Raw genomic sequence first — 27,015 nt, forward strand, 5'->3', positions numbered from 1 at the left:
GATCGAACCCAGGTCTCCTGCATTGCAGGCGGATTCTTTACCAACTGAGCCACCAAGGAAGCTATCCAGTTTAAAAAAAAAAAAAAGGACTCTCAATACAGATAAAATGGCATTGTTCTGCTGATGTCAGTGAGCTTTTTATTCATTTGTACCCCAGGACTATTCAATGCTTTAAGGTACAATCTGGCCATGCCAATAGGAGTGGAGGTTAGGCACAACAACATCAACTTACCCTCACCAAGTCTGAATCTGGCTAGAGAATCTACAGAATGCCTAAACTGCAAACAACAGAGACCAATAGGAACCCTCAATACAATCCCATTCCTCAGGGGTCTGGTAACGGATCATTTCTACCATGGAGGGGGCAGTCAGTGATCTGTTCCTATCTAAAAAGACACTTTTCTGGATACATAGTTGACTTCTCTGACAGCAATGCTTCTACCAGCAAGCACCACCATTCATGGATTTAAGGAATGCCTTTTTGATCTATGGCTTTCCATGCAACACTGGTTCTAACCAAGGAACTCATTTCACAGTAACAGAAGTTCAGCACCGGTATCACTGGTGTATACCATACCCAGAAATAGCTAGCTCTTTAACAGTGGAATGGTTGAAGATAGTTACGCCACAGATTGGGTATAGTTTGTGTGTCAGTTGCTCAGTTGTATCTGACTCTTTGCAACCCTATGGACTGTAGCCCACAAGGCTCCTCTGTCCAGGGGATTCTCCAGGCAAGCAAACAGGAATGGGTAGCCATTTCCTTCTCCAGGGGATCTTCCCAACCCAGGGATCAAACCCAGGTCCCCTGCATTGCAGGCGGATTCTTTACTGCCTAAGCCGCCAGGGAAGCAGTCCTCAAAGTTTAAGGGTCCACCTTAAAGGATGGTATATGCTTTACATCAATGACCAAAACACAGTGATACATCTCACTGCCAGGGAAAAAAAATGGGTATGGGAATTAAGTGGTGGTATTAACTTATTATGTCTAATAACTTACCGAATTTTTGCTTCCTGCAACTTTGGGATCTGGTGGTTCAGAGATCACAGGATGTAATGTTTCCACAGTATTTCTACTGTGTTAGTATTTGAGAATGCCATTTGGCCATGTTATACTCCTCAAGCTACTAATTCAGCCAACAAAGGAGGAGATACTAGCTGATATCGCCTGATAATCAAGGGGAAAAAAATCAAGATTGTTGCTACATGCAATGGGCTATTTTCTAGGGTATACCCAAAATTAACAGTTAAACGGAAACTATAACCAATTTTCTTCAAAAGTCCACTGAGGATACTAACTCTTCAAGAATGAATGTTTGAGATGCCCCACCAAGTACAGAACCTTGACTACTTGAGGTACTGACAGAAAACAGTGGAAGAACAAACAAACCATGGCTGTATGACCAGTAAACAGAAACAAGGACAGTTACAACGTGTGGTGTACACACACAAAATTCTGTTCTTACAATTTACACACTGATCCTATCAACACTACCCTAGCAGTGACAGCACCATCAATGGCACCTACTTTGTTTCAGAGTCAATCACTGATGTTAGCTTCTATTTTCTTTCAATACTTCAAAACAAACCTCTGCATCCTGTCAGAAATATCAGTATCAGCTGAGCAAGATTTCTTTCTCATGTCTGGTGCTAAATTCCTAGGGTCCTTCCTCTGAGCTCCAAAATTCTGCTAACTTCAATCTCTCCCAAAATCTTTCTTTTTTCCCTCCAGTACAAGGAATGACCTTGTGCCCTTCAGTGGTCAATAGGGGGTTCTTTTGGGCAGCCTGTCCTAGAGCAAGCTTTCTAGAGTGGGTTCCATGGATCTGCCCCATACAGTCCCAGCTCTGCCCACCCTTCTCAGAGGACACGACAGCTTTTAGCTTTCTCTGGCCCTAGGCTCCCTTCCTCATTCACCAGTGGAACACACCCTATCTGGGCCTAGTGGTGCAGTTGTTTCCTGCAGTCATTACATACAGATTGTTTTAAGTATCCCTTTTGGGCTCTTTCAACCTACACCACATCTGTGTAACTATGCACTACATGAAAGACCCTCAGATTTTAAATTCCTAATGTGCTGCTTTTTTTCTCTCTCAGTTCAGTTCAGTTCAGTTGCTCAATCGTGTCCGACTCTTTGCAACCCCATGAATCACAGCACGCCAGGCCTCCCTGTCCATCACCAACTCCTGGAGTTCACTCAAACTCATGTCCATTGAGTCGGTGATGCCATCCAGCCATCTCATTCTCTGTCGTCCCCTTCTCCTCCCGCCCCCAATCCCTCCCAGCATCAGACTCTTTTCCAATGAGTCAACTCATCTCATGAGGTGGCCAAAGTATTGGAGTTTTGGCTTTAGCATCAGTCCTTCCATAGGATTTATCTCCTTTAGAATGGACTGATTGGATTTCCTTGCAGTCCAAGGGACTCTCAAGAGTCTTCTCCAACACCACAGTTCAAAAGCATCAATCACAGTCCAACTCTCACATCCAAACATGACCACTGGAAAAACCATAGCCTTGACCAAACCCTAACTCAAGGACACAGTTTAATATTTCTAATCAGAGCAGGCTATTTGGTATGTTTGTTGGTCACAAAGGATTTTTTTTTTAAGTTATCACTTTAAAATTTTCTTATTAGCTATAATTATTCTATTTCAAGATCAACAAAACATAATGAATTTACATTAGAGTTTCTTATTAGCAATCAAAAAAAGAGAGAGACACAGAGAGGAAAAGAGGTCCAGTTAATGAATGATCTTATCAGTTGTGACTAATGTTCAATAGCATCCGAAGAGTGCAAAGGTATCCAAAACTGTTGACTCAAAAAGTATATATTTAAAATTTTTTCATATATGAAGACTTCAATCTTATAATCTGACCTCCTCACTATTCTAATTTAAAAGATGAAGAAGAAAAAAAACATACACACACACAAACACACTGGGTGGTAAGGGAAATTCTATGGAGAAAACTATTTTAGAACTAAACTTCAACTAAAGTGTTGTTTTTATCTTTATTCAACTTTCCTCTACAAAACACACAAGTCCAGGGAAGACAGTGAACAAAGCAAAGCAAACGAGACTCTAACCGTGTTATTTCCATTTTGAAAAGTTCACCCCTTGGTAAAACCTCTAGGTATAAGATAAATAAATAAAATATGCCTTAAAGATAAACGTCTTTCTAAAAAATAAAAAAAAGCCAGATTTTTTAATGGGCATCAGAAAAGACAATAAACAGAAACTAATTACCAAAATGGACATTTTCTAAACTAAAAAACCTCAGCATCTACCAATTCTGAAAGCTATTTATAATAATGCTCAAGATTTGAAAACAAACCTCTCTTCTCTAGGCTTCCTCAATGAATTAATAAACAAAGAAATATACAGTACATATGTCTGGATCACAAAATAAAATAGTTTATAAATACCATTCAATCAATGAGCAAAATCACACAGTATTAATTCAAAAAATTTTTATAAAACATAACATATATTGGCCAAAAATACAACTAATTCATTAGTGCATCTTTCTAACAATAACTATCTCCAAAAATAATCTTTTAAATGTGCGGAACAATATCCTGAATAAATAAAATATTTTACCAAGAAGGATTAAATATACATGTATATATTTGATGTTTGTTTATGAATAAATGAATGGTTTAGATTCTGACTGCATTAGTTACAAACTTTATTCAGTTTAGTTGCTAGTCAAGTCCAACTCTTTCTGACCACATGGACTGCAGCACGCCAGGTTTCCCTGTCCTTCACCAACTCCCGGAGCCTGCTCAAACTCATGTTCATCAAGGCAGTGATGCCATGCAACCATCTCATCCTCTGTTATCTCCTTCTCCTGCCTTCAATAATTCCCAGAATCAGGGTCTTTTCCAATGAGTCAGTTCTTTGCATCACGTGACCAAAAAATTGAGTTTCAGCTTCAGCATCATTCTTCCAACAAATATTCAGGACTGATTTTCTTCAATTTGACTGGTTTGATCTCCTTGCAGTCCAAGGGACTCTCAAGAGTCATCTCCAACATCACAGTTCAAAAGCATCGATCTTTGGCACTCAGCTTTCTTTATGGTCCAACTCTCACATCCATACACGACTACTGGAAAAACCATAGCTTTGACTAGATGGCCCTTTGTTGGCAAAGTAATGTCTCGGCTTTTTTAAATGCTATCTAGATTGGTCATAGCTTTTCTTCCAAGAAGCAAGTGTCTTGAATTTCATGGCTTGCCAAATTCAGACTTAAATTGAAGAAAGTAGGGAAAACCACTAAACCATTCAGATATGACCTAAATCAAATCCCTTATGATTATACAGTGGAAGTGAGAAATAGATTTAAGGGACTAGATCTGATAGATAGAGTGCCTGATGAACTCTTGACGGAAGTTCGTGACATTCTACAGGAGACAGGGACCAAGACCATCCCCATGGAAAAGAAATGCAAAAAAGCAAAATGGCTGTCTGAGGAGGACTTACAAATAGCTGTGGGAAGAAGAGAAGCGAAAAGCAAAGGAGAAAAGGAAAGATATAAGCATCTGAATGCAGAGTTCCAAATAGCAAGGAGAGATAAGAAAGCCTTCCTCAGTGATCAATGCAAAGAAATAGAGGAAAACAACAGAATAGGAAAGACTAGAGATCTCTTCAAGAAAATTAGAGATACCAAGGGAACTTTTCATGCAAAGATGGGCTCGATAAAGGACAGAAATGGTATGGACCTAACAGAAGCAGAAGATATTAAGAAGAGGTGGCAAGAATACACAGAAGAACTGTACAAAAAAGATCTTCACGACCAAGATAGTCACGATAACGTGATCACTGACCTAGAGCCAGACATCTTGGAATGTAAAGTCAAGTGGGCCTTAGAAAGCATCACTACTAACAAAGCTAGTGGAGGTGATGGAATTCCAGTTGAGCTATTTCAAGTCTTGAAAGATGATGCTGTGAAAGTGCTGCACTTAATATGCCAGCAAATTTGGAAAACTCAGAAATGGCCACAGGACTGGAAAAGGTCAGTCTTCATTCCAATCCCAAAGAAAGGGAATGCCAAAGAATGCTCAAACTACCGCACAATTGCACTCATCTCACATGCTAGTAAAGTCATGCTCAAAATTCTCCAAGCCAGGCTTCAGCAATATGTGAACTGTGCAATCCCAGATGTTCAAGTAGGTTTTAGAAAAGGCAGAGGCACCAGAGATCAAACTGCCAACATCTGCTGGATCATGGAGAAAGCAAGAGAGTTCCAGAAAAACATCTATTTCTGCTTCATTGACTATGCCAAAGCCTTTGACTGTGTGGATCACAATAAGCTGTGGAAAATTCTGAAAGAGATGGGAATACCAGACCACCTGACCTAACTCTTGAGAAACCTGTATGCAGGTCAGGAAGCAACAGTCAGAACTGGACATGGAACAGACTGGTTCCAAATAGGAAAAGGTGTACGTCAAGGCTATATATTGTCACCTTGCTTATTTAACTTATATGCAGAGTACATCATGAGGAACGCTGGGCTGGAAGAAGCACAAGCTGGAATCAAGATTGCTGGGAGAAATATCAATAACCTCAGATATGCAGATGACACCACCCTTATGGCAGAAAGTGAAGAGGAACTCAAAAGCCTCTTGATGAAAGTGAAAGAGGAGAGTGAAAAGGTTGGCTTGAAGCTCAACATTCACAAAACAAAGATCATGGCATCTGGTCCCATCACTTCATGGGAAATAGATGGGGAAACAGTGGAAACAGTGTCAGACTTTATTTTTTTGGGCTCCAAAATCACTGCAGATGGTGATTGCAGCCAGGAAATTAAAAGACACTTACTCCTTGGAAGGAAAGTTATGACCAACCTTGATAGTATATTAAAAAGCAGAGACATTACTTTGCCAACAAAGGTCCGTCTAGTTAAGGCTATGGTTTTTCCCGTGGTCATGTATGGATGTGAGAATTGGACTGTGAAGAAAGCTGATCGCCGAAGAATTGATGCTTTTGAACTGTGGTGCTGGAGAAGACTCTTGAGAGTCCCTTGGACTGCAAGGAGATCCAACCAGTTCATTCTAAAGGAGATCAATCCTGGGTGTTCACTGGAAGGACTGATGCTAAAGCTGAAACTCCCATACTTTGGCCACCTCATGCGACGAGTTGACTCACTGAAAAAGACTCTGATGCTGGAAAAGGTTGGGGGCGGGAGGAGAAGGGGACGACGGAGAATGAGATGGCTGGATGGCATCACTAACTCTGTGGACATGAGTTTCAGTGAACTCCGGGAGTTGGTGATGGACAGGGAGGCCTGGCATGCTGTGATTCATGGGGTCGCGGAGAGTCGGACACCACTGAGCGACTGAACTGAACTGAACTGAGTCACCATCTGCAGTGATTTTGGAGCCTAAGAAAATAAACTCTATCACTGTTTCCATTGTTTCCCCATCTGTTTGCCATGAGGTGATGGGACTGGATGCCATGATCTTCATTTTTTGACTGTTGAATTTTAACCCAGCTTTTTCACTCTCCTCTTTCACTTTCATCAAAAGGCTCTTTAGTTCTTCTTCACTTTCTGCCATAAGGGTGGTGTCATCTGCATATCTGAGGTTATTGATATTTTTCCCAGCAATCTTGATTCCAGCTTGTGCTTTATCCAGCCCAGCACTTCACATGATGTACTCTGCATATAAGCTAAGCAGGGTGACAATATACAGCCTTGATGTACTCCTTTCCCAATTTGGCACCAGTCCGTTCTTCCATGTCTGGTTCTACCTGTTCCTTGGACCAACATACAGATTTCTAAGGAGGCAGGTAAGGTGGTCTGGTATTCCTGTGTCTTGAATAATTTTCCACAGTTTGTTGTGATCCACACAGTCTAAGGCTTTAGCTTAGTCAATGAAGCAAAAGTAGATGTTTTTCTGAAATTCTCTTGCTTTTTCTATGATCCATCGGATGTTGGCAGTTTGATCCCTGTTTCTGCTGCCTTTTCTAAATCCAGCTAGAAAACCTGGAATTTCCAGGTTCACATATTGCTAAAGCCTCTCTTGAAGAATTTTGAGCATTACTTTGCTAGCGTGTGAGATGAGTACAATTGTGCGGTAGTTTGAACACTCTTTGGCATTACCTTTCTTTGGGATTGGGATGAAAACAGACATTTTCCGGTCCTGTGGCCACTGCTGAATTTTCTAAATTTGCTGGCATATTGAGTGCAGTACTTACACAGCATCATCTTTTAGGATATGAAATAGCTCAGGTGGAATTCCATCACCTCCACTATTTTTGTTTGTAGTATTACTAACTAAGGCCCTCTTGACTTTGCACGCCAGGATGTATGGCTCCAGGTGAGTGATCAAACCATCATGGCTATCTGGGTCATTGAGATCTTTTTTGTATAGTTCTTCTTTGTATTCTTGCTATCTCTTTACATGAGTTCAAAAGTAGAAATTTTCTTTTTTTTAATGTACCCGTAAGTTAAAGACACTTTAGAAACTTTTTTTTTTAATGCTTAAGGTATTATGTTAGGTAATTGATATAGTTTTCTTTATTAATGCCCACTAAAACCCTTAAGAAAGAAATTCTCATATAGATGAGGAAACTCAAGATTAGAGAATTTATAGATTCATCAAATGCCACAAACGTAATAGGTGGTGAGGTCTGGATTTTTTCATTTTAAAACCATGCTCTTTCTTTTATACCACTCTGTCCTCTTGAAGTTATTAATCTAGTCGTCATAACTTCTAAGATTTTTTTTCCTTGGGATAAAGAAGGTAAAATTCAATGCATGTATATAAACAAAGGTCCGTTTAGTCAAGGCTATGGTTTTTCCCGTGGTCATGTATGGATGTGAGAGCTGGACTGTGAAGAAAGCTGATCACCGAAGAATTGATGCTTTTGAACTGTGGTGTTGGAGAAGACTCTTGAGAGTCCCTTGGACTGCAAGGAGATCCAACCAGTCCATTCTAAGGGAGATCAATCCTGGGTGTTCATTGGAAGGACTGATGCTAAAGCTGAAACTCCAATACTTTGGCCACCTCATGCGATGAGTTGACTCACTGGAAAAGACTCTGATGCTGGGAAAGGTTAGGGGCGGGAGGAGAAGGGGACGACCGAGAATGAGATGGCTGGATGGCATCACCGACTCTGTGGACACGAGTTTAAGTGAACTCCGGGAGTTGGTGATGGACAGGGAGGCCTGGCGTGCTGTGATTCATGGGGTTGCGGAGAGTCGGACACGACTGAGCGACTGAACTGAACTGAACTGATAGCATCTTTCTTCTACAGCTTTGTTTTTACAGTTTTTATTTTAGTTGTAAGCAAGCATATGCTGTATTAGCAATGTATTGTGTAGTTAAATAAGCCTTGGAGGATGAGGCAGAAGACTTGCTTATGTTCCTGACTCCGTTAACATCTTGCTGTATTATCTAAGTCAAATCACTCATGCCTTATTCTCTCTCCTTAAAAATGAGAGAGAATAATATCTGCATTTACTTGCTTACAACTGAAACAACGACTGTAAAAACAAAGCTCTAGAAGAAAGATGCTATATAAATGCTTTAAATTTTACCTTCTTTACTCCAAGGAAAAAAATCTTAAAAGATATGACATGACTAGATTACTGACCTTCAAAAGGCCAGATTGGTATAAAATAAAGAGCATGGTTTTTAAAATGAGAAAATCCAGACCTCACCACCTACTACATTTGTGGCCTTCAGTGAACCTATAAATTCTCTAATCTTGAGTTTCCTCATCTATAAAATATGAGCATTTACTTCTTAAGGGTTTTAATGGGCATTAATAAAGAAAATCGTATCAATTACATAGCAAAATACCTTAAGCATTTAAAAAAAAGTTTCTTTGCCTTGAACTTACGGGTACATAAAAAAAAATTCCCACTTTTGAACAAACGTGAACATCTGATTTCAAGAAAAACTATAAAGTACAGAGATTAGGTTCCTTTCCCCAAAATAATTTACATATTAAAAAAAGAAAAACCTCTTCTTGCTAGCTCTTTTCTCTCTTGAGGTATAAACTGACAAATTGAGGTAGTTGTTTTCACAGACTATCGTCAACTTATTACAAAATTCAAACACACAAAACAAAGATTCTTTTAAACTGCCTACATATACCATTCCTAGCATTGTATCTTACACTTTCAGTGTTAAATCCATAAGAAAGTACAAAGAGCCCTCTTTCATTTCCTCTGGTCAGCAGACATACAAGAAGAATTTTCAGTTCTGTCAGATTCACAGTGATTTGAAAACTAAAGAACAAAGTTAGGAAGGAAGATAGTTGAAAACTATTACTTTCTTCTGTGGACATATGATACATTCCTTTAACAAGCAAACAAAACAAAATAAAACCCACTCTGATGAAAGTTAAACCCTAAATATTATAGTAACTACATTAGGAATCAATTCAGTACTGAATTTCTAGCTATAAAATATATTAAGCAAAAAGTATCTTCCGTGACAGAAAGTTGAGATGTTTCCAGGGATGAGAGAATTTCTACAGTTCACCTCTAGCAAATACTATTAATTATAAGATATATCCAATATGTACTCAGAACCTAGCAGCTGAATCCACAAGGGTTTAGCAAGCAAAAATTCTGGCACAAAAAGTGACATAACATTTACTCAAGAATAAAACTGGAGCCATATTTAGCAGTCTAAAACTTTTTAAACCAAGGGGAAAAATAATATTGAAGGAAGCTCTTGTAATCATCTGGTTTGCTTTCTAGACAAGGGTTTCAATAGAATTGAATGCTTGTGAAATAAAAAAAAAAAAAAATGAACAAACCAACAAACAGAAATTTGGTACAGACTGTGGAAATCAGCCACATTTACTCTGATAGTCTTCCAAAAAAAAGAGAGAGTGGGGAATAGGTCTGTTTATCATTGCTTTGACCTAAAAACCATTAATCACAAAGGGTGGTACAGGTATCAAACAGAATTTTTCTTCCTTTCTAAATATACACAGTTTCCTATAAAGTACAGCACATTCTGCAGTTCATGGCGAATTTTTTGATGTTTTTGCAACACCACTTTTCTTCCTCTCCAAAACAACCTCATTCCTAGTCTGCTGTTTCTGTTTGCCTCATCTGCACTTAGCAGATCATGCTTCAGTGCCTTAGAAATCCCAGCCACCAAAATTCAAGCCAAAGTTTGAACTGCAAGGAGAGAGGAGGGGTAGGGAGAATCAAGTAATTAAACTATACTTGGAAGGGAGAATGGTTTGCCTCCTATGACTTTATAATGTGCTCTCTTAATCCATAACCAGTCTCCAATTTTAAGAAAAGAAAGTTATGAATTTATTTTTAATTTAAGGAATTATTTTGTAACTACTATAGTTCTCTTGGCATCATCTTCCAATTTTACCTTTTGGCAATGACACATAACCACGAAGACTATTCCACATGTTTTACAGTGGATACTTCAGGCAAAATAGTTCAAAGCTCTGGGAAGTTTCATTATTAAGGACTTACTCAAATTGTTGCAAATTAACAAAAATTTAATTTAGAAACCAAAGAGAAGGAAAAAAAAGCAAAAAGGAGTAGTAAGGTTGGAGATAAAGCCTGTATAGTTAAATGATAACCATGCTCTGGAGTTACTGAGCCATGTCTGATTTTCTCACTACTAATCGCTTGAAGGATTCAATTCCTTCCATCATATGAATTAGAAGATTACCTTGAAAAGTTTTCCTAAAAGTAAAATAAAATCATCTTTAAAAATGGTATCACTCAATCTGAAATAACATTATACAGTTAAACACTAGAGACTTTCAGAAATTAATATAACTAATCAAATGTCAGAAAGAAGAACTGTATCAATAACTTTATACACCAAAGATCAAATGCTCTATGAAAAAGTGAAGCAAAAAAAAAAGTTAACCACTGTCTCTTTTTTTGCTTTAAATTCTCATTATCTTATAACATACCTTTGCAGAATGCCATTTTCCTGGGGTATTACACCATTAATAGCTGCCTGTAAACAAAAAACAGAGAAGACATTTAAGGAAATAGAAAAATGCTCAGGGGTGGAGTGTAGTGGGGTGGAAAACACAATAAAGGAAAATAAGTATACTTTGAAAATTTAAACAAAATAATAGATGTTTCCTCAGTGATAAAAAATTTTTTTATTAAATATTTTTTATAGGTCTCCGTTTTAAAACTGTATTTTAGAGAATTTTTAAAAATGCATTTGGCATATATTTCCAAATTTTGAGTCATAAAAGCTTAATTCCATAGTCCTCATTCAAGCAAAACACCCACAAAACAAAGGATATTTAAGGATGTTAGAACAAGTAAAATCAGTACCTTAAAAGTTATCTCAGTATTATTTCCTTCCTCAGATTGAGAGGAGAAAGATATAGAATCACAAATGAAAAATGCCAGTAAGAATTTTTAAATTAGCTCAGGAATTAAATTGTGTTTGACCTAGAGCCAGACATCTTGGAATGTGAAGTCAAGTGGGCCTTAGAAAGCATCACTACGAACAAAGCTAGTGGAGGTGATGGAATTCCAGTTGAGCTATTTCAAGTCTTGAAAGATGATGCTGTGAAAGTGCTGCACTCAATATGCCAGCAGATTTGGAAAACTCAGCAGTGGCCACAGGACTGGAAGAGGTCAGTCTTCATTCCAATCCCAAAGAAAGGCAATACCAAAGAATGCTCAAACTACCGCACAATTGCACTTATCTCACACGCTAGTAAAGTCATGCTCAAAATTCTCCAAGCCAGGCTTCAGCAGTATGTAAACCGTGAACTCCCAGATGTTCAAGCAGGTTTTAGAAAAGGCAGAGGCACCAGAGATCAAATTGCCAACATCCGCTGGATCATGGAGAAAGCAAGAGAGTTTCAGAAAAACATCTATTTCTGCTTCGTTGACTATGCCAAAGCCTTTGACTGTGTAGATCACAATAAACTGTGGAATATTCTGAAAGAGATGGGAATCCCAGACCACCTGACATGCCTCTTGAGAAACCTGTATGCAGGTCAGGAAGCAACAGTTAGAACTGGACATGGAACAACAGACTGGTTCCAAATAGGAAAAGGTGTACGTCAAGGTTGTATATTGTCACCTTGCTTATTTAACTTATATGCAGAGTACATCATGAGGAACGCTGGGCTGGAAGAAGCACAAGCTGGAATCAAGATTGCCGGGAGAAATATCAATAACCTCAGATATGCAGATGACACTACCCTTATGGCAGAAAGTGAAGAGGAACTCAAAAGCCTCTTGATGAAAGTGAAAGAGGAGAGTGAAAAGGTTGGCTTGAAGCTCAACATTCAGAAAACAAAGATCATGGCATCTGGTCCCATCACTTCATGGGAAATAGATGGAAAAACAGTGGAAACAGTGTCAGACTTTATTTTTTTGGGCTCCAAAATCACTGCAGATGCTGATTGCAGCCATGAAATTAAAAGACGCTTGCTCCTTGGAAGGAAAGTTATGACCAACCTTGATAGTATATTAAAAAGCAGAGACATTACTTTGCCAACAAAGGTCCGTCTAGTCAAGGCAATGGTTTTTCCCGTGGTCATGTATGGATGTGAGAGTTGGACTGTGAAGAAAGCTGATCGCCGAAGAATCGATGCTTTTGAACTGTGGTGTTGGAGAAGACTCTTGAGAGTCCCTTATACTGCAAGGAGATCCAACCAGTCCATTCTAGAGGAGATCAATCCTGGATGTTCATTGGAGGGACTGATGCTAAAGCTGAAGCTGCAATACTTTGGCCACCTCATGTGACGAGTTGACTCACTGGAAAAGACTCTGATGCTGGGAAAGGTTGGGGGCGGGAGGAGAAGGGGACGACGGAGAATGAGATGGCTGGATGGCATCACCGACTCTGTGGACATGAGTTTGAGTGAACTCCGGGAGTTGGTGATAGACAGAGAGGCCTGGCGTGCTGTGATTCATGGGGTCGCGGAGAGTCGGACACGACTGAGCGACTGAACTGAACTGATGTTACAGTCATTAATCCTAAAGAACAATCAGAAGGAAAAAATGTAGGGGCATAAGGTGTCTGATAAACACATCACAATTGTATCAGGTTACAAAAGGAGCAGGAGCATCACTGGGGAAGTCTCCTTTTATAAAACACTTCTGAAATTGGTCTCTAAGCTAACAAGTCACCAGTTACACAAGAGATAGCACAAATGTGACATGATACGGACATTTTTAAAGACTACTAAGCGAACAGGTTGTTATATCCTGGATTGCGGGCAGATCATTACAGGTAATAGAGAAGATTCTCTGAAAGGACAAAAAAATGATTCTTCCAACTTTGCTTTTGCATCATAACGACTTCTTCCCTCCCCTTTCCCACACGCCCACATCAAAATGCAGACAAACACTTCGATGTTTTATCAGTTGTATGGAGATCAATTGCAAATAGGAGTCTGTGTATTTTTGAAACATTAAATACTTGCCAGAGGTAGGTCAAGTTTACAAAATTATACCGTTGAATAGAAACAATGTAGAGTATAAGACACTTGCTATAAATTTTCAAAGTTTTAATGCTCCATGGGCAAAAGTCAAAGAAATCCACAGATTAATATAGATAGTGGATACCATAGAACCCTGACAACTCTGGAGGCTCATAAATCCTTTGAGTCAAACAAACCCTAAAATCAGTTTTGAAAGCCACAAATTCAATAGAAGCATCTCTTCCTGGTGCCAGGTCAATTATCCCTTTTTCTGTTGACAGCAGTGGTTCCACATACAAATATCTTCTTTGTTAAAAAACAGAAAGTGGAAAGGGAATGTTCTGTGATGTTGGAAAAGAAAATACCAGAGTTTGGAAAGATTTTGTTCAAATTTTCAGTAGAGAATGCCAAGGTATAATGGAAAGAACACTAAGGATTTATAAAGTCCAAAGTTTGAATCTAGATTCCCTATTGCTTTGATGACCTTAGTATATATTCTCCATTCACTGAACTTCCTTGAGCCACAGTTTCCTCATCTGTATGAGTAAATTTTGTTTTTGTTCCTTAAAGGCATCAAGTTTTTATATCTTGGGGCCTTTTAAGATACTATATCTGCTTGGAATGCCCTTTTCCCTATTGCCTGTCTGGTTGAATCTTAATTAATCATCCTGGCATCTAGCATGGAAAAAATTCCATTCAACGATTAATTTTACCATGAGAAGTTCTGGTAATATCCAAAAGGAGACAAAAAGTAATTTTAAAATTACTTTTCTTTAAATTAAAAATCAGAGCTAGATTAAGTAAAACATCTATTTAAAGACAAATAAAATGAAGCTCTGGAAATACTTTAATTCCCTCCCTCTCTTTCTTCTTTGGTGAAGAGAAGTGAGACAAACACAATCTTGGGGAATTCATATATGTAAGAAAAAGAGAAGAGAAAGCTAAAACCAAAAACAAAACAATAAAAATGGAAGGGTTGGAAAAGAGGGAAAAGAGTAGGTATATGTCATAGAGAGGGCAACAAACATACAATAAAGTGGATTAGACAAAATAAAAAAATATGAAATCAGTCTAATATAATGAGGCCTAATAAGAGACTGTTAGACCTATCTGAAAACAGTTTTGGTAAAAAGTGTATTATAAAAGACTAAGAAATATATAGGAAACAAGAAAGTATAACTGATCTTGAAACAACACAAAAAGTATAAATATAGGACCTGAAAGAATGGCTACAATAAATTTTTGTGTTTAAAAAATAAAAGAATAGTGATTTATTGAGTTCAAAGAGAGCTGATTAGAAAAGGGAACAGTAAAGAATGAAGAAATAAAGAGTAAAATTAGAAGTTCAGTTCAACAAACTTAACAAATGCCTATTCATTGCCAGACACTATGCTAGACCATGGGGATGCCTGGGATCTATCTAGGGCTCAGGAGAGCACAGATAGGATACTTTTAGGAAAGAGACTAGATTTAGAAAAACCTACATTAGAGACTGGGCTTCCTTAGTGATCTTCATCAGACTGAAATATATTTCAAAAACAGCATCTTGCCTTGATCCAGGTTACAGTAGTTTGAAAATCCATTTTGGTATAACTATTATTGCTTTTATGCCATTATGTCAATGACATTTTTAATCCACTAATTTACCACAGTTAGAATCCAGCTTCTAAGTTCTCTTTAGCAAAACTTGATGACACTTGAAACATCATTTCTCAGAGTCCACTGGAAGCTAGGTGAGGTTATGTTTTAAGGATAATGGAAGTCAAGGTCAGAGGAGGCTATAAGAAATATTCTTATCTTCAGCCTTAACAGATAGAGAAAATGATGACATTCATGGTGGGCTTTAGACATTTTTGGGGATGGGAAACGGCAAAAATTCCTGTAGGTAGTCTTACACTGTCAGATATGAAAGAAAAACGAGCCACTGGTAAACTGGTGGATTATAAAACTACAGCATCCAATAAATAAATAAATTTACAGCATCTAATGCAAATCATCCCCTACACATATAGTAAATCTTAGCTTTGGGTTTCTTTATATTTAAGAAAATGCTAATAAGATTTCTTCAGAGGGGAGGGAGATGATATTATCCAAAAATTTCAGTGTCAACTTCTGAGTAAAAGAGATGCAATAAAAATAAAGGTAGCTAACATTATATATTAACAGTTCTTACTAGATGTTATGCATTCTCTAGGTGCTTTACGTGTGTGTGTGTGCGTGCGCGCATGCACATGCTCAGTCATGTCTGACTCTTCACAACTCCGTGGACTATAGCCTACCAGGCTCCTCTGTCCACAGAATTTTCCAGGCTAGAATATTAGAGTAGGTTACCATTTCCTACTCTATGATCTGTTACCTACCAGGCTCCTCTTGCTTGGAATTTTCCAAGCAAGAATACTAGAGTGGGTGGCCATGTCCTACTCCAGAGGATCCTCCCGACCCAGGGATAGAACCCTCATTTCTTGTATCTCCTGCATTGATAGGCTCAAACTAAATCACTTAACTTTCATATTACTCCGTCATTTTACAAATGAGGATACCAAGAAAACACAGTAGAAAATGAGAGGCCAAAGATGAAAGAAATGATGAATATAAAATTTTTAAATGTTTGCTCTTTGAAAGACACCATTAAGAAAATGAAAGGGTAAACCACAGACTGGGAAAAGTATTTGCAACATACATATGTCTGAGAAGGGATTTATATTCAGAATAGTAAAAAAATTCTTATGACTCAAAAATGACAAATCATAAGATTTGAACAGAAAAGTCTCAAAAAAAGATGTATGAACAGCCAATAAACATATAAAAAGCTGTTCAAATTAAACAGGCATCAGAGAAAGGCAAATTAAAACCATGGTAAATGACCACCACATACCTATTAAAATGGCTAAAATTAAATCAGATGATACAAGTTTGGACAATAATGTTGACCAACAGGAAGTCTCATGTATAATCACTTTCAAAACTGTTTTGTATATAAAGGTAATAAACATATAACCAAGCAATATTACTCTTAAGTATTTACCTAAAAGAAATAAAAACATATTCCCCAAACAAAAACTTGCATACTATAATATTCATAGCAGCTTTAGTCACAATTCCCAATAACTGAAGTAGCCCAGCCCAGCGTTCCTCATGATGTACTCTGCATATAAGTTAAATAAGCAAGGTGACAATATACAACCTTGACGTACACCTTTTCCTATTTGGAACCAGTCTGTTGTTCCATGTCCAGTTCTAACTGTTGCTTCCTGACCTGCATACAGGTTTCTCAAGAGGCAGGTCAGGTGGTCTGGGATTCCCATCTCTTTCAGAATGTTCCACAGTTTATTGTGATCCACACAGTCAAAGGCTTTGGCATAGTCAATGAAGCAGAAATAGATGTTTTTCTGAAACTCTCTTGCTTTCTCCATGATCCAGCGGATGTTGGCAATTTGATCTCTGGTGCCTCTGCCTTTTCTAAAACCTGCTTGAACATCTGGGAGTTCACGGTTTACATATTGCTGAAGCCTGGCTTGGAGAATTTTGAGCATGACTTTGCTAGCGTGTGAGATGAGGGCAATTGTCCGGTAGTTTGAGCATTCTTTGGCATTGCCTTTCTTTGGGATTGGAATGAAGACTGACCTCTTCCAGTCCTGTGGCCACTGCTGAGTTTTCCAAATCTGCTGGCATATTGAGTGCAGCACTTTCACAGCATCATCTTTCAAGACTTGTAATAGCTCAACTGGAATTCCATCACCTCCACTAGCTGATACAAGCAAAAATGTCCTTTAACCAATGAATAAGCAAGACTGTGGCATATTCACACAACAGACTGTTTTCAATAATAAAAATGAACTTCTGATACTTGCAATAATACTGATGAATCTCATAAATATCATGTCAAGTAAACAGTAGACACAAAGAACTGCATACTATAGGATTCCTTTTACATGAAGTTTTAGAACAGACAAAACTTTCAAAATGTAGTAATACAAATCAGTTCAGTGACTGCCTGAAGCAGGGTTAGGAGTTACTGAGGGGAAAAGAAAAGATTTTCTAATGACAGAACTCTTGAAGGGATGAGGACTGGACACACAATGTATACATAAACAATGTAAACATCATCAAAACTCATAGAACTGTACACAAAGTTTGCATATGCATATAAATTAGTCATTTTCAAAGCTGATTTAACAAAAGAACATTAAAACTCTAATTCAGTCTCATGGAACACTAGAAAAATGTCATCTCAGACGTATATATCGTCCCATTAGCTATTATTGTGCCCTACCTGTGGTTTGTACCCACCCATCACCACCTCCCTCTTTACTTTTGATTAAGATCATCTGTTTCCTTTAGAGAACTACGCATGCCTCATCCCATGTGATACTGAAAATGTGTTAATCATAGTGACCCAATTTAGACCAATCAGGCTCTCTTGGGAGTGTGGATCTTAAACAAGTAACTAACTGGTTGAAGCTGTGTCCTGACAAAGTACTCAGAGGCAGTTTTCACAATAAGCTTCTGACAGAGCAATTCTGTTTACTAATTGTCCTAAGACTTGGTTGTTCAAGGTTTCTTTCAAATATGTAAGCAACCTTCCAATAAACCCTGCTTCTTATTCTCCCTAATTCTACTGTGCAGTCAAAAACCAAGATTCAAAGAGGCTACATGACAAACTCAATACACATTAAGTTACAGATCACCATTTTTCCAGTATTCAACAACTGTCAGTTTTATTAGCTTAATTCTTACAGCTGCCTCCTCAGCTGGTCAATCTCCAAATTAACTATTGGTCCGTCTAGTCAAGGCTATGGTTTTTCCCGTGGTCATGTATGGATGTGACAGTTGGACTATGAAGAAAGCTGAGGGCAGAAGAATTGATGCTTTGGCACTGTGGTGCTGGAGAAGACTCTTGAGAGTCCCTTGGACTGCAAGGAGATCCAACCAGTCCATCCTAAAGGAGATCAGTCCTGGGTGTTCATTGGAAGGACTGATGCTAAAGCTGAAACTCCAATACTTTGGCCACCTCATGCGAAGAGCTGACTCACTGGAAAAGAGTCTGATGCTGGGAGGGACTGGGGGCGGGAGGAGAAGGGGACGACAGAGAATGAGATGGCTGGATGGCATCACCGACTCGATGGACATGAGTTTGGGTGAACTCCAGGAGTTGGTGATGGACAGGGAGACCTGGCATGCTGTGATTCATGCGGTCGCAAAGAGTCGGACACGATTGAGCAACTGAACTGAACAGAACTGAACAAATCAGTGAAACTAAATACATTTCAAATACAAGAATCTATAAACAAGTAGAAAAAGAAAACCTGTTAAAGTTTAAATTTTATGAAAACAGAAATGACATATACATTTTCATTATATAATCATACACACACACAATCTCCAGATAGACTAGTATAGGCGACTCTGTATATTCTACATGTTTGGAAAGCCTGTGAACTAGGGTAATAATTATGATCATGATATTAGCATTGTTTCCATCTCTTGAAAATACTTAAAAGTATAGAAAATGCTTTCTAAATTAGTGTGCTTTTGTTAAACTTGAAATCATTACTCTATGGTGTATCAGATTTCAGGTATTTTCCAAATATCTTAATAATAGGTGTCAGACCCACAAAGTACTTGTATTTTAGCATTCACAACTCTGATCTTGCCATCAAGTGAATTCTTCCAACAAAATCCAGGCTTCCTCTTCCCCATTATCAAGGCAGTGTTTTAGACACTGGAGGAAATACAAGGATGACAGACACATTCCTCCCAAGTTGACCAGTTAAAGAAACAATTAATGGCAGTCCAACCTGAGAGATAGTATGCAATTTAGAAAGGAAGGAATTCCTATTGTTGATTAATAGAGCTCAAGACCCAGATCTGAATCATTTTCTCCAAGAAAACTTAACTGACTCACACTACGGTTTTCTCAATGATTTTTCCATTGTGTTGTACTTCAGTTCAGTTCAGTTCAGTTCAGTCGCTCAGTCGTGTCCGACTCTCCGCGACCCCATGAATCACAGCACGCCAGGCCTCCCTGTCCATCACCAACTCCCGGAGTACACTCAAACTCATGTCCACAGAGTCGGTGATGCCAACCAGCCATCTCATTCTCCGTCGTCCCCTTCTCCTCCCGCCCCCAACCTTTCCCAGCATCAGAGTCTTTTCCAGTGAGTCAACTCGTCGCATGAGGTGGCCAAAGTATTGCAGTTTCAGCTTTAGCATCAGTCCCTCCAATGAACATCCAGGATTGATCTCCTCTAGAATGGACTGGTTGGATCTCCTTGCAGTATAAGGGACTCTCAAGAGTCTTCTCCAACACCACAGTTCAAAAGCATCGATTCTTCGGCGATCAGCCTTCTTCACAGTCCAACTCTCACAACCATACATGACCACGGGAAAAACCATTGCCTTGACTAGACGGACCTTGGTTGGCAAAGTAATGTCTCTGCTTTTTAATATACTATCAAGGTTGGTCATAACTTTCCTTCCAAGGAGCAAGCGTCTTTTAATTTCATGGCTGCAATCAGCATCTGCAGTGATTTTGGAGCCCAAAAAAACAAAGTCTGACACTGTTTCCACTGTTTTTCCATCTATTTCCCATGAAGTGATGGGACCAGATGCCAGATGCCATGATCTTTGTTTTCTGAATGTTGAGCTTCAAACCAACCTTTTCACTCTCCTCTTTCACTTTCATCAAGAGGCTTTTGAGTTCCTCTTCACTTTCTGCCATAAGGGTAGTGTCATCTGCATATCTGAGGTTATTGATATTTCTCCCAGCAATCTTGACTCCAGCTTGTGCTTCTTCCAGCCCAGGGTTCCTCATGATGTACTCTGCATATAAGTTAAATAAGCAAGGTGACAATATACAACCTTGACGTACACCTTTTCCTATTTGGAACCAGTCTGTTGTTCCATGTCCATAGCAATAATTCATCTTATTCACGTATTTGAATATTTCATTCTTTCACTCCACCATTAACCCATTCAACAAATACTTAATTATTAACCTGGAACTATTCTAAATACTAAGGAAACGACTGTTGTGAATAAGACACAATCATTCTCCTCTCATGTTCTGTCGTAAGTTGAGTCAATGAAAAATTTTGAAGACATCATCATTCTACAGCTCTGAATTGTAAAATTTTCACCTCTGACCTTGTATGGAGGGAAAACATGCTCCTTCCCCTGTGTGTCTCCTCTACTCTCAAGAGTCTACCACAACTCGACTTCATTTCTGACGGTATCTGTGTAGGTTTTCTATACATCAAGCAATTCTGTAACACCAGGAAAGTATCCATATAACTTAAGTCTGACACTATCTTCCTGAAGATAGATCCCACAAGTTAAGGGTTCAGTCCCACAAGACAGTTTCTACTTCAGATGTTAATCACAATTACAAGTTGTCATCCATGCTTCTGATCAAACATCTATAAATCAGAAGTTTCCATGATCTTCTCCTCAATTCAATTAATTTGCTTAAGTGGCTCACAGAAATCAAGCAAAGGTTTTACTTACTAGATCACTAGATTATTATAAAGGGATATAACTCAAGAACAGCCAGATGGAAGAGATGCATAGAGTGAGGTATGTGGTACGGGATATGGAGATTCCATGCTTTCTCCGGGCATGCCACCCTTCTATGCATTCACCCAGAAGCTCCCCCAACCTGTACTATTGAGATTTTTATGAGTGCTTCAACATGTAGGCATAATTAATCATTAATTAACTCAATCCCCAGTCCCTCTCCCTTTCCTAGATACGGCTTGGTTTTTCTAGTGACCAGACCCTTTCTGAAGCTATTCACAAACCCATGAGTTTCATTAAAACAAAAGACACTCCTATCACCCAGGAAGTTTCAAGCGTAGCTTTATGTTAAGAACCAGAGTCAAAGATAAAATATTAGAACAACAACAAAAATGCTACTCTTATCACTTGGGAAGTTACAAGGGTTTCAGAAGCTCTGTACCTGGAACCGGGATAGACCAATACCAACATCTATTATTTCACAAACCTCATTAGAATTATGTTAATCAAGTGATCTATTTTGGGATGAAAACTTCCCCAGCTACCGATGTGACAGAGTAATAGATTTAAGTGTCCACACTAAAAACATCTATAAGATTATGGTTGAAAGCCAATGAGGTCTCAAAAAGATGCTTAATACCATTTGTTCCTCTTTCTGAGCAGAAAATCATTTTTAATAAATAATTATTTAATTTTTCATATCTGTAACAGCTATTTCCAACCATCTACTAAATTTAAGGAGAAGGAAATGGCAACCTACTCGGGTACTCTTGCCTGGAAAATCCCATGGACGGAGAAGCCTGGTAGGCTACAGTTCATGGGGTCGCAAAGAGTTGGACACATCTGAGCGACTTCACTTCACTCACTTCATACTTTATCACTGGAGAAGGAAATGGCAACCCACTCCAGTATTCTTGCCTGGAGAATCCCATGGACAGAGGAGCCTGGCGGGCCATGGTCCATGGGGTCGCAGAGAGTCTGACACAACTGATTTGACTAAGCACGCACTATATTTAAATTCTTCTAAATGTACCTTCAAATTCCTATTTTCCAAATACGCTAATCATAATGATTCCGTTCCGTTCCGTTCCGTCGCTCAGTCGTGTCCGACTCTTTGCGACCCCGTGGACTGTAGCCTACCAGGCTTCTCCGTCCATGGGATTCTCCAGGCAAGAATACTGGAGTGGGTTACCGTTTCCTTCTCCAGGGGATCTTCCCGACCCAGGGATCGAACCCGGGTCTCCCGCATTGGCGGCAGATGCTTTAACCTCTGAGCCACCAGGGAAGCCCAATCATAATGATATTCTTCTCTAAATTTTTCTAAAGGACTCCACTGTATGACTGCAAAGCTGACGACTCTTATCTCCATTTATTATGGACTTCAATGGAGAAATACATAAGATATTCTAAAGGCACAACAGTGGCAATAATCTGAATGTTAGGAGTAAAGCTGGGAAGAAAGGATGATTATTTGAAGCAAGTATTAAAACAAGGCTCTTGCAGGGAAAAGGAAGTTGAATGAAAGCATTCAGGGACAGATTTTTTTTCTTTTAAGCGAATCTACTTAATTTACCCAGGAAGGTAAAAGTAATTGTGTGGCTTCAGGAACAGTTTACATTAGGAGGCAGTGAGAGACCAGCTGGAAAAGTAAGCAAGAGTTAGATTATAAGATGTGGGATAAAGGCATTAAGAGGTTTGTTTAACCTGAAGATAAGGGGGAGGCAACTGCTGCAACTCACATTTGCCCTTTAGGAAAATCATTTTAGTAGCACTGTGAGATACGAATTGAAAAGGAAAAAACTGCTGAAAATGAAATCTGGGCTTCTGACTTGGATGAGGAGACTGCTCCTGCTCCAGTTCTCTCAATCACTAAAAATTACAAGCAATTCTAATGATTCCAGGGTTCAAGTCAAAAATCATACGATCATCCTCGATTCCTTTCTTTCTCTCTTACTTCACATTTAATCTATGAGATAGTCTTCATCATATGTCCAAAATGTAGAATCTCACCAATGTTCTCTGCTATCACCCTGGTCTAAATCACCATCTTTCCTCTGGCGTAGTATTCCAACAGTCTCTGAACATCCTTGCTCCACACACTTACTGCCTATTCACACAGCAGCCAGCATGATGCTTATAAATGTCAAACCAAATAAAATCCCTTTCCTACTCAAAACTCTTATGCCTTCGCATATCATCAGACTCTAAGTCAAAGTCCTTACTCGAACCTTAGAAGACTCTATATATTCTGGCTCCAGCTCTCTCTCTCTGATATCATCTTCTACTAACCCTACCAAGTTGTTCTGGTTTCCTTACAATCTCTTGCACAAGCTAAGCATGCTCCCACATTAAACTACTTAACTTATTCTTCCCTTTGTCTGGAATGCTACTTCTTTAGATAGCCACATATCTCACTCCTTCACTTCAGTCAAGTTTCCTACTCAATAATCACCTAAGAGAGGCCTTCCTTAACCAACCTACTATTTTCTTGTTTGTTATCTGTCTTCCCTCACCAGAACATAAGCTCAAAATGTCTTTATTTTGTTCACTAACACACCATCATCAGGATCAATGGTACCTAGTACCTACGCAGTATGAGTTAACATACTAAATGTTCAAGTGAAAAAAATAAATGAATGCCATAGAACATTAGCAAAGGAATAGGCTAGTAAGGATAGGGAGGTTTGAGGCTTTCAGGTTTAGGCATGCTGATTTTTAACTACACATCGAACATTCATAAAGAGATATCCAACAGATTGTTAAGAATCTAAAATGTGTGAGTTTGAGATACTGAGTTTGGAATCATGAGTCAATCACTTAAAAAGTATCTAGGGAAAAACAGAGCTAACAAATGATCTAGCAATCGTACTTCTAGTTAAGTATCAAAAATAACTGAAATCAGGGTCCCAAAAAGATATTTTTATACTGACATTCACAGCAACAATAAACAAGAGACAGAAGCAAGCCAAATGTCCATCAATGGTAAGAGATTCTTTTTTAAGTGCTACATACGAACAATAGAATATGATGCAGCCTTAAAAAGAAGGAAATGTCACAGACTACAACACGGATAAATCTTACGACATCATAAGTGAAATAAGCCATCAAACAATAACATACACTATCTGATTCCACTTACATGAAGTCCCTAGAGTAGTCAAATTCATAGAAACTGAAAGTACATAGAATGGTAGTCACCAAGAGCTGGGGGAAGAGAAGAAGGTTATAATTTAATGGGTATAGATTTTCAGTTTTGCAAGATGAAAAAGTTCTGGAGATCTACTTCTCAATAATGTATATATATTTAATGCTATCAAACTATATACTTAAAAGTAGTTAAGATAATATATTAAGTCTTTCATATCTGAATATTGGTTTTTTTTTTAAGTATTTGCAAAAATCCTAGGAGTGAAGTCACCCAAAATGAGAGGCAGTGTGGACAAAGAAAATACCTCAAGATGGAACCTTTGGAATGCCAACATTTTAAAGTAGTGTGTATGAAAAACTCACAGACAATATTAAACAGAAGTATCAGAGTAGAAGGAGATAACATGCGCATCTGAGCTTCAATACAAATCTCAGTTTCAGGTATATAGCTATGCATCACAGTTACATATATACACGCATGCATCAACCAAATTGTTAACACTGAAATGTTGGCCTTAAAGAAAATGCAGGTATGGTAACTTACTGCAATTAACAGAAAATGGATAAAAGGCAGATGGCATGTAACCACTAATTTTTATATATTCATTTTATATCTTTGTTTCTAAGCACAGAAAAAAACTACAATAACAATTCATACTTGGTATTTAGTTCTTTATGACCTGTGATCTGCTATAATTTAACTAGATCAATTAAGGGAATTCCTGTGTTCCACAGTCTGACAAGTCTGTTTTCAAATGCTGGCTCTATCATGTACTTATTACCTGTGTGACTTCCATCATGTTAATTTGACTACTGTAAGATTTAGTTTCCCATCGATAGAGATAATAATACCAACTTATTTCATAAGGCTGCCATAAGGATTAAATGAGATAATACAAGAAAATACTGCACAAATGTTAGCCACCATAATTATCCATCCCTATTACGTGGTCTTTGTTTTAATCAGTTTTGTTACGTTATGTGCATAATGTGGTGCATGATGCATAATGTGGTGCATAAATGTCTGCCTCATGCTGGACTAGAAATTCAGATACATAAAGTCCTGATCCCAGTGATCCTACTTCAGGTGGTTGGAAATAAGACCCAGAAATCTTTCTTCCAGCCACAAAGTCCTCAAGTGATTCTGATGCACAACTAGATTTGGGAACAACTCTAGAGTATTTGTGGTTCCCTGGTGGCCCAGACAGTAAAGAATCTGCCTATAATGCAGGAGACCTGGGTTCGATCCCTGGGTCGTGAAGATCCCTTGGAGAAGGTAATGAATATTCAGTCCAGTATTCTTGCCCAGAGAATTGCATACACAGAGGAGCCTGACAGGCTATAGTCCATGGGGTTGCAAAGAGTCAGACATGACTGAGCAACTAACACTTACACTTTTTCACTTTGCGTAGAGAATTTATAGCATACATTTTTAGAGGCCTAGATAAAATCTGCTAGTCTGCCATTACAATACAAGAGAATCTATTATTTCCCCTAAGCTCCTTATTATTTCAGAAATTACTTAATGTCTAAAGGAACAGATTCTTCATAAACTCACTCATATGTTGTTAAATATGCAAAAAGTGAGGGCTCTTGAGCCAGAAAGCCGCATATTCCAGTGCCACCATTACTAGTTGCATATCTTGAGGAAGTTTACTTCTCTCTGGTTCAGTTCTTTCGTCAATAAAATGCAGGGGGGAAGGGGCCAGCAGTGATAACAGTACTTGTTCACTGGGTTTTTGTGAAACTTGCTAACACATATAAAGTGCTTAAATGGTGTTTGATACATAGTAAAATACCCAATGAAGGTGAACTGCTTTTATTGTAACTGCTATCATATTGAGAGCTACCCTTGTTTGAAATCATAAACAGACTTTAATCATAAAATTCTGAAGGCAAGGAAAGGACACTATTTAAAAATAGAGAATTTTCCACTCATAACACTTACCAATTGCAGACAACTTATTTCTGGAGATGCTTCCTCTCTCTCTCCACTGTTTGCATAACGATCTACCATCATCAAAATACTCTAACAGTTACAGATAAGATGATCAGACCAAAGTAGAAGCAAAAAGTTTAACATCCTTACCTAACTCTAAACTCAAATTTATTTTTATTAACCTTGCTGCTTATTATTGCAATAGAAAAGAATTCCAACTGGAAATCCTATAACAGATTCTAACAGCCAAATATTTGGTTTTAATAAGTTCTGGTTTGATTTTTTTCAGGGGAAAAAAATGGAAAGCAAAACAATTTAAGAAATGTAACCATTCTACAATTTGCTTTTAGTCTAATACAAAAAGAAAAAAAAAAAAACGCTTACTGAATATTTTCACACAGATATCACTATCACAATAGCCCAACATGCAGAATTAAGACTGATGCAAACCGAATTAAAGACAGGAATATAAGGCAAGTCCTAAGACTAATAATGGTACCAGGAGACTCACCCTTGTCAAATATCTATGATGAAAAAACGAACAGCAAAACAACATAGCTAAGATCAAAACAAATGGAACACCAAGATCTAATTTACTAAAACTGAAATGTAAGAAAGGTGGTTTCTGGTGCGGTCACTTCCCTTCCCTGAATTCTTGACTCTTCCTTAAGCAACTGGATGGTACTTAGACTTTAGCTAGCATCACATAAAGGACTACTCAACCTCTCTCTCCTGCCTATTACACAATAATTATTTTCTGCTCTATCCAAAGACTGGAAAAAGAAAGGGCAAGTTCATTAATCTGCCTTTTCTAGATTCAACTTGCAAGCTAAAACCCAGGAGACAGAAATGTCTTAAGGTTAGCAGTTTGAAAGTTTTATAAAGGTAGACATCCTATAGTATTCAAGGGAAGACTTTTCGTTGGTTGAGCAAAGTCAACAAACTAGATACACTTTATATTATAAGCAGCAACATAAGGAAAACACTTTTTCTGGTTACCAGCAGCCCTGAATACAG

The 27,015-nt window shown here is 38.3% G+C and overlaps 1 protein-coding gene across 3 annotated transcripts in view; it reads right to left on the bottom strand.

Annotated features, from left to right (window-relative positions):
* The window catches only part of FAF1 (Fas associated factor 1), a 514,461-nt gene that overhangs the window by 359,581 nt on the left and 127,865 nt on the right, over positions 1–27,015 (bottom strand). For all 3 annotated transcript variants that reach the window (XM_055403873.2, XM_055403872.2, XM_055403871.1), the window contains exon 3: positions 10,908–10,954. Coding sequence is in view for 2 of the 3 variants with exons in the window: in XM_055403872.2 (XP_055259847.1) it covers positions 10,908–10,954 (47 nt within the window). In the remaining variant the exon portion in view is untranslated. The remainder of the gene's footprint in view (positions 1–10,907; positions 10,955–27,015) is intronic.

This window comes from Moschus berezovskii, chromosome 4 (genome assembly GCF_049115385.1).
Source record: "Moschus berezovskii isolate FMDL1 chromosome 4, NW_MosBer_1.0, whole genome shotgun sequence".
Lineage (NCBI taxonomy): Eukaryota > Metazoa > Chordata > Mammalia > Artiodactyla > Moschidae > Moschus > Moschus berezovskii.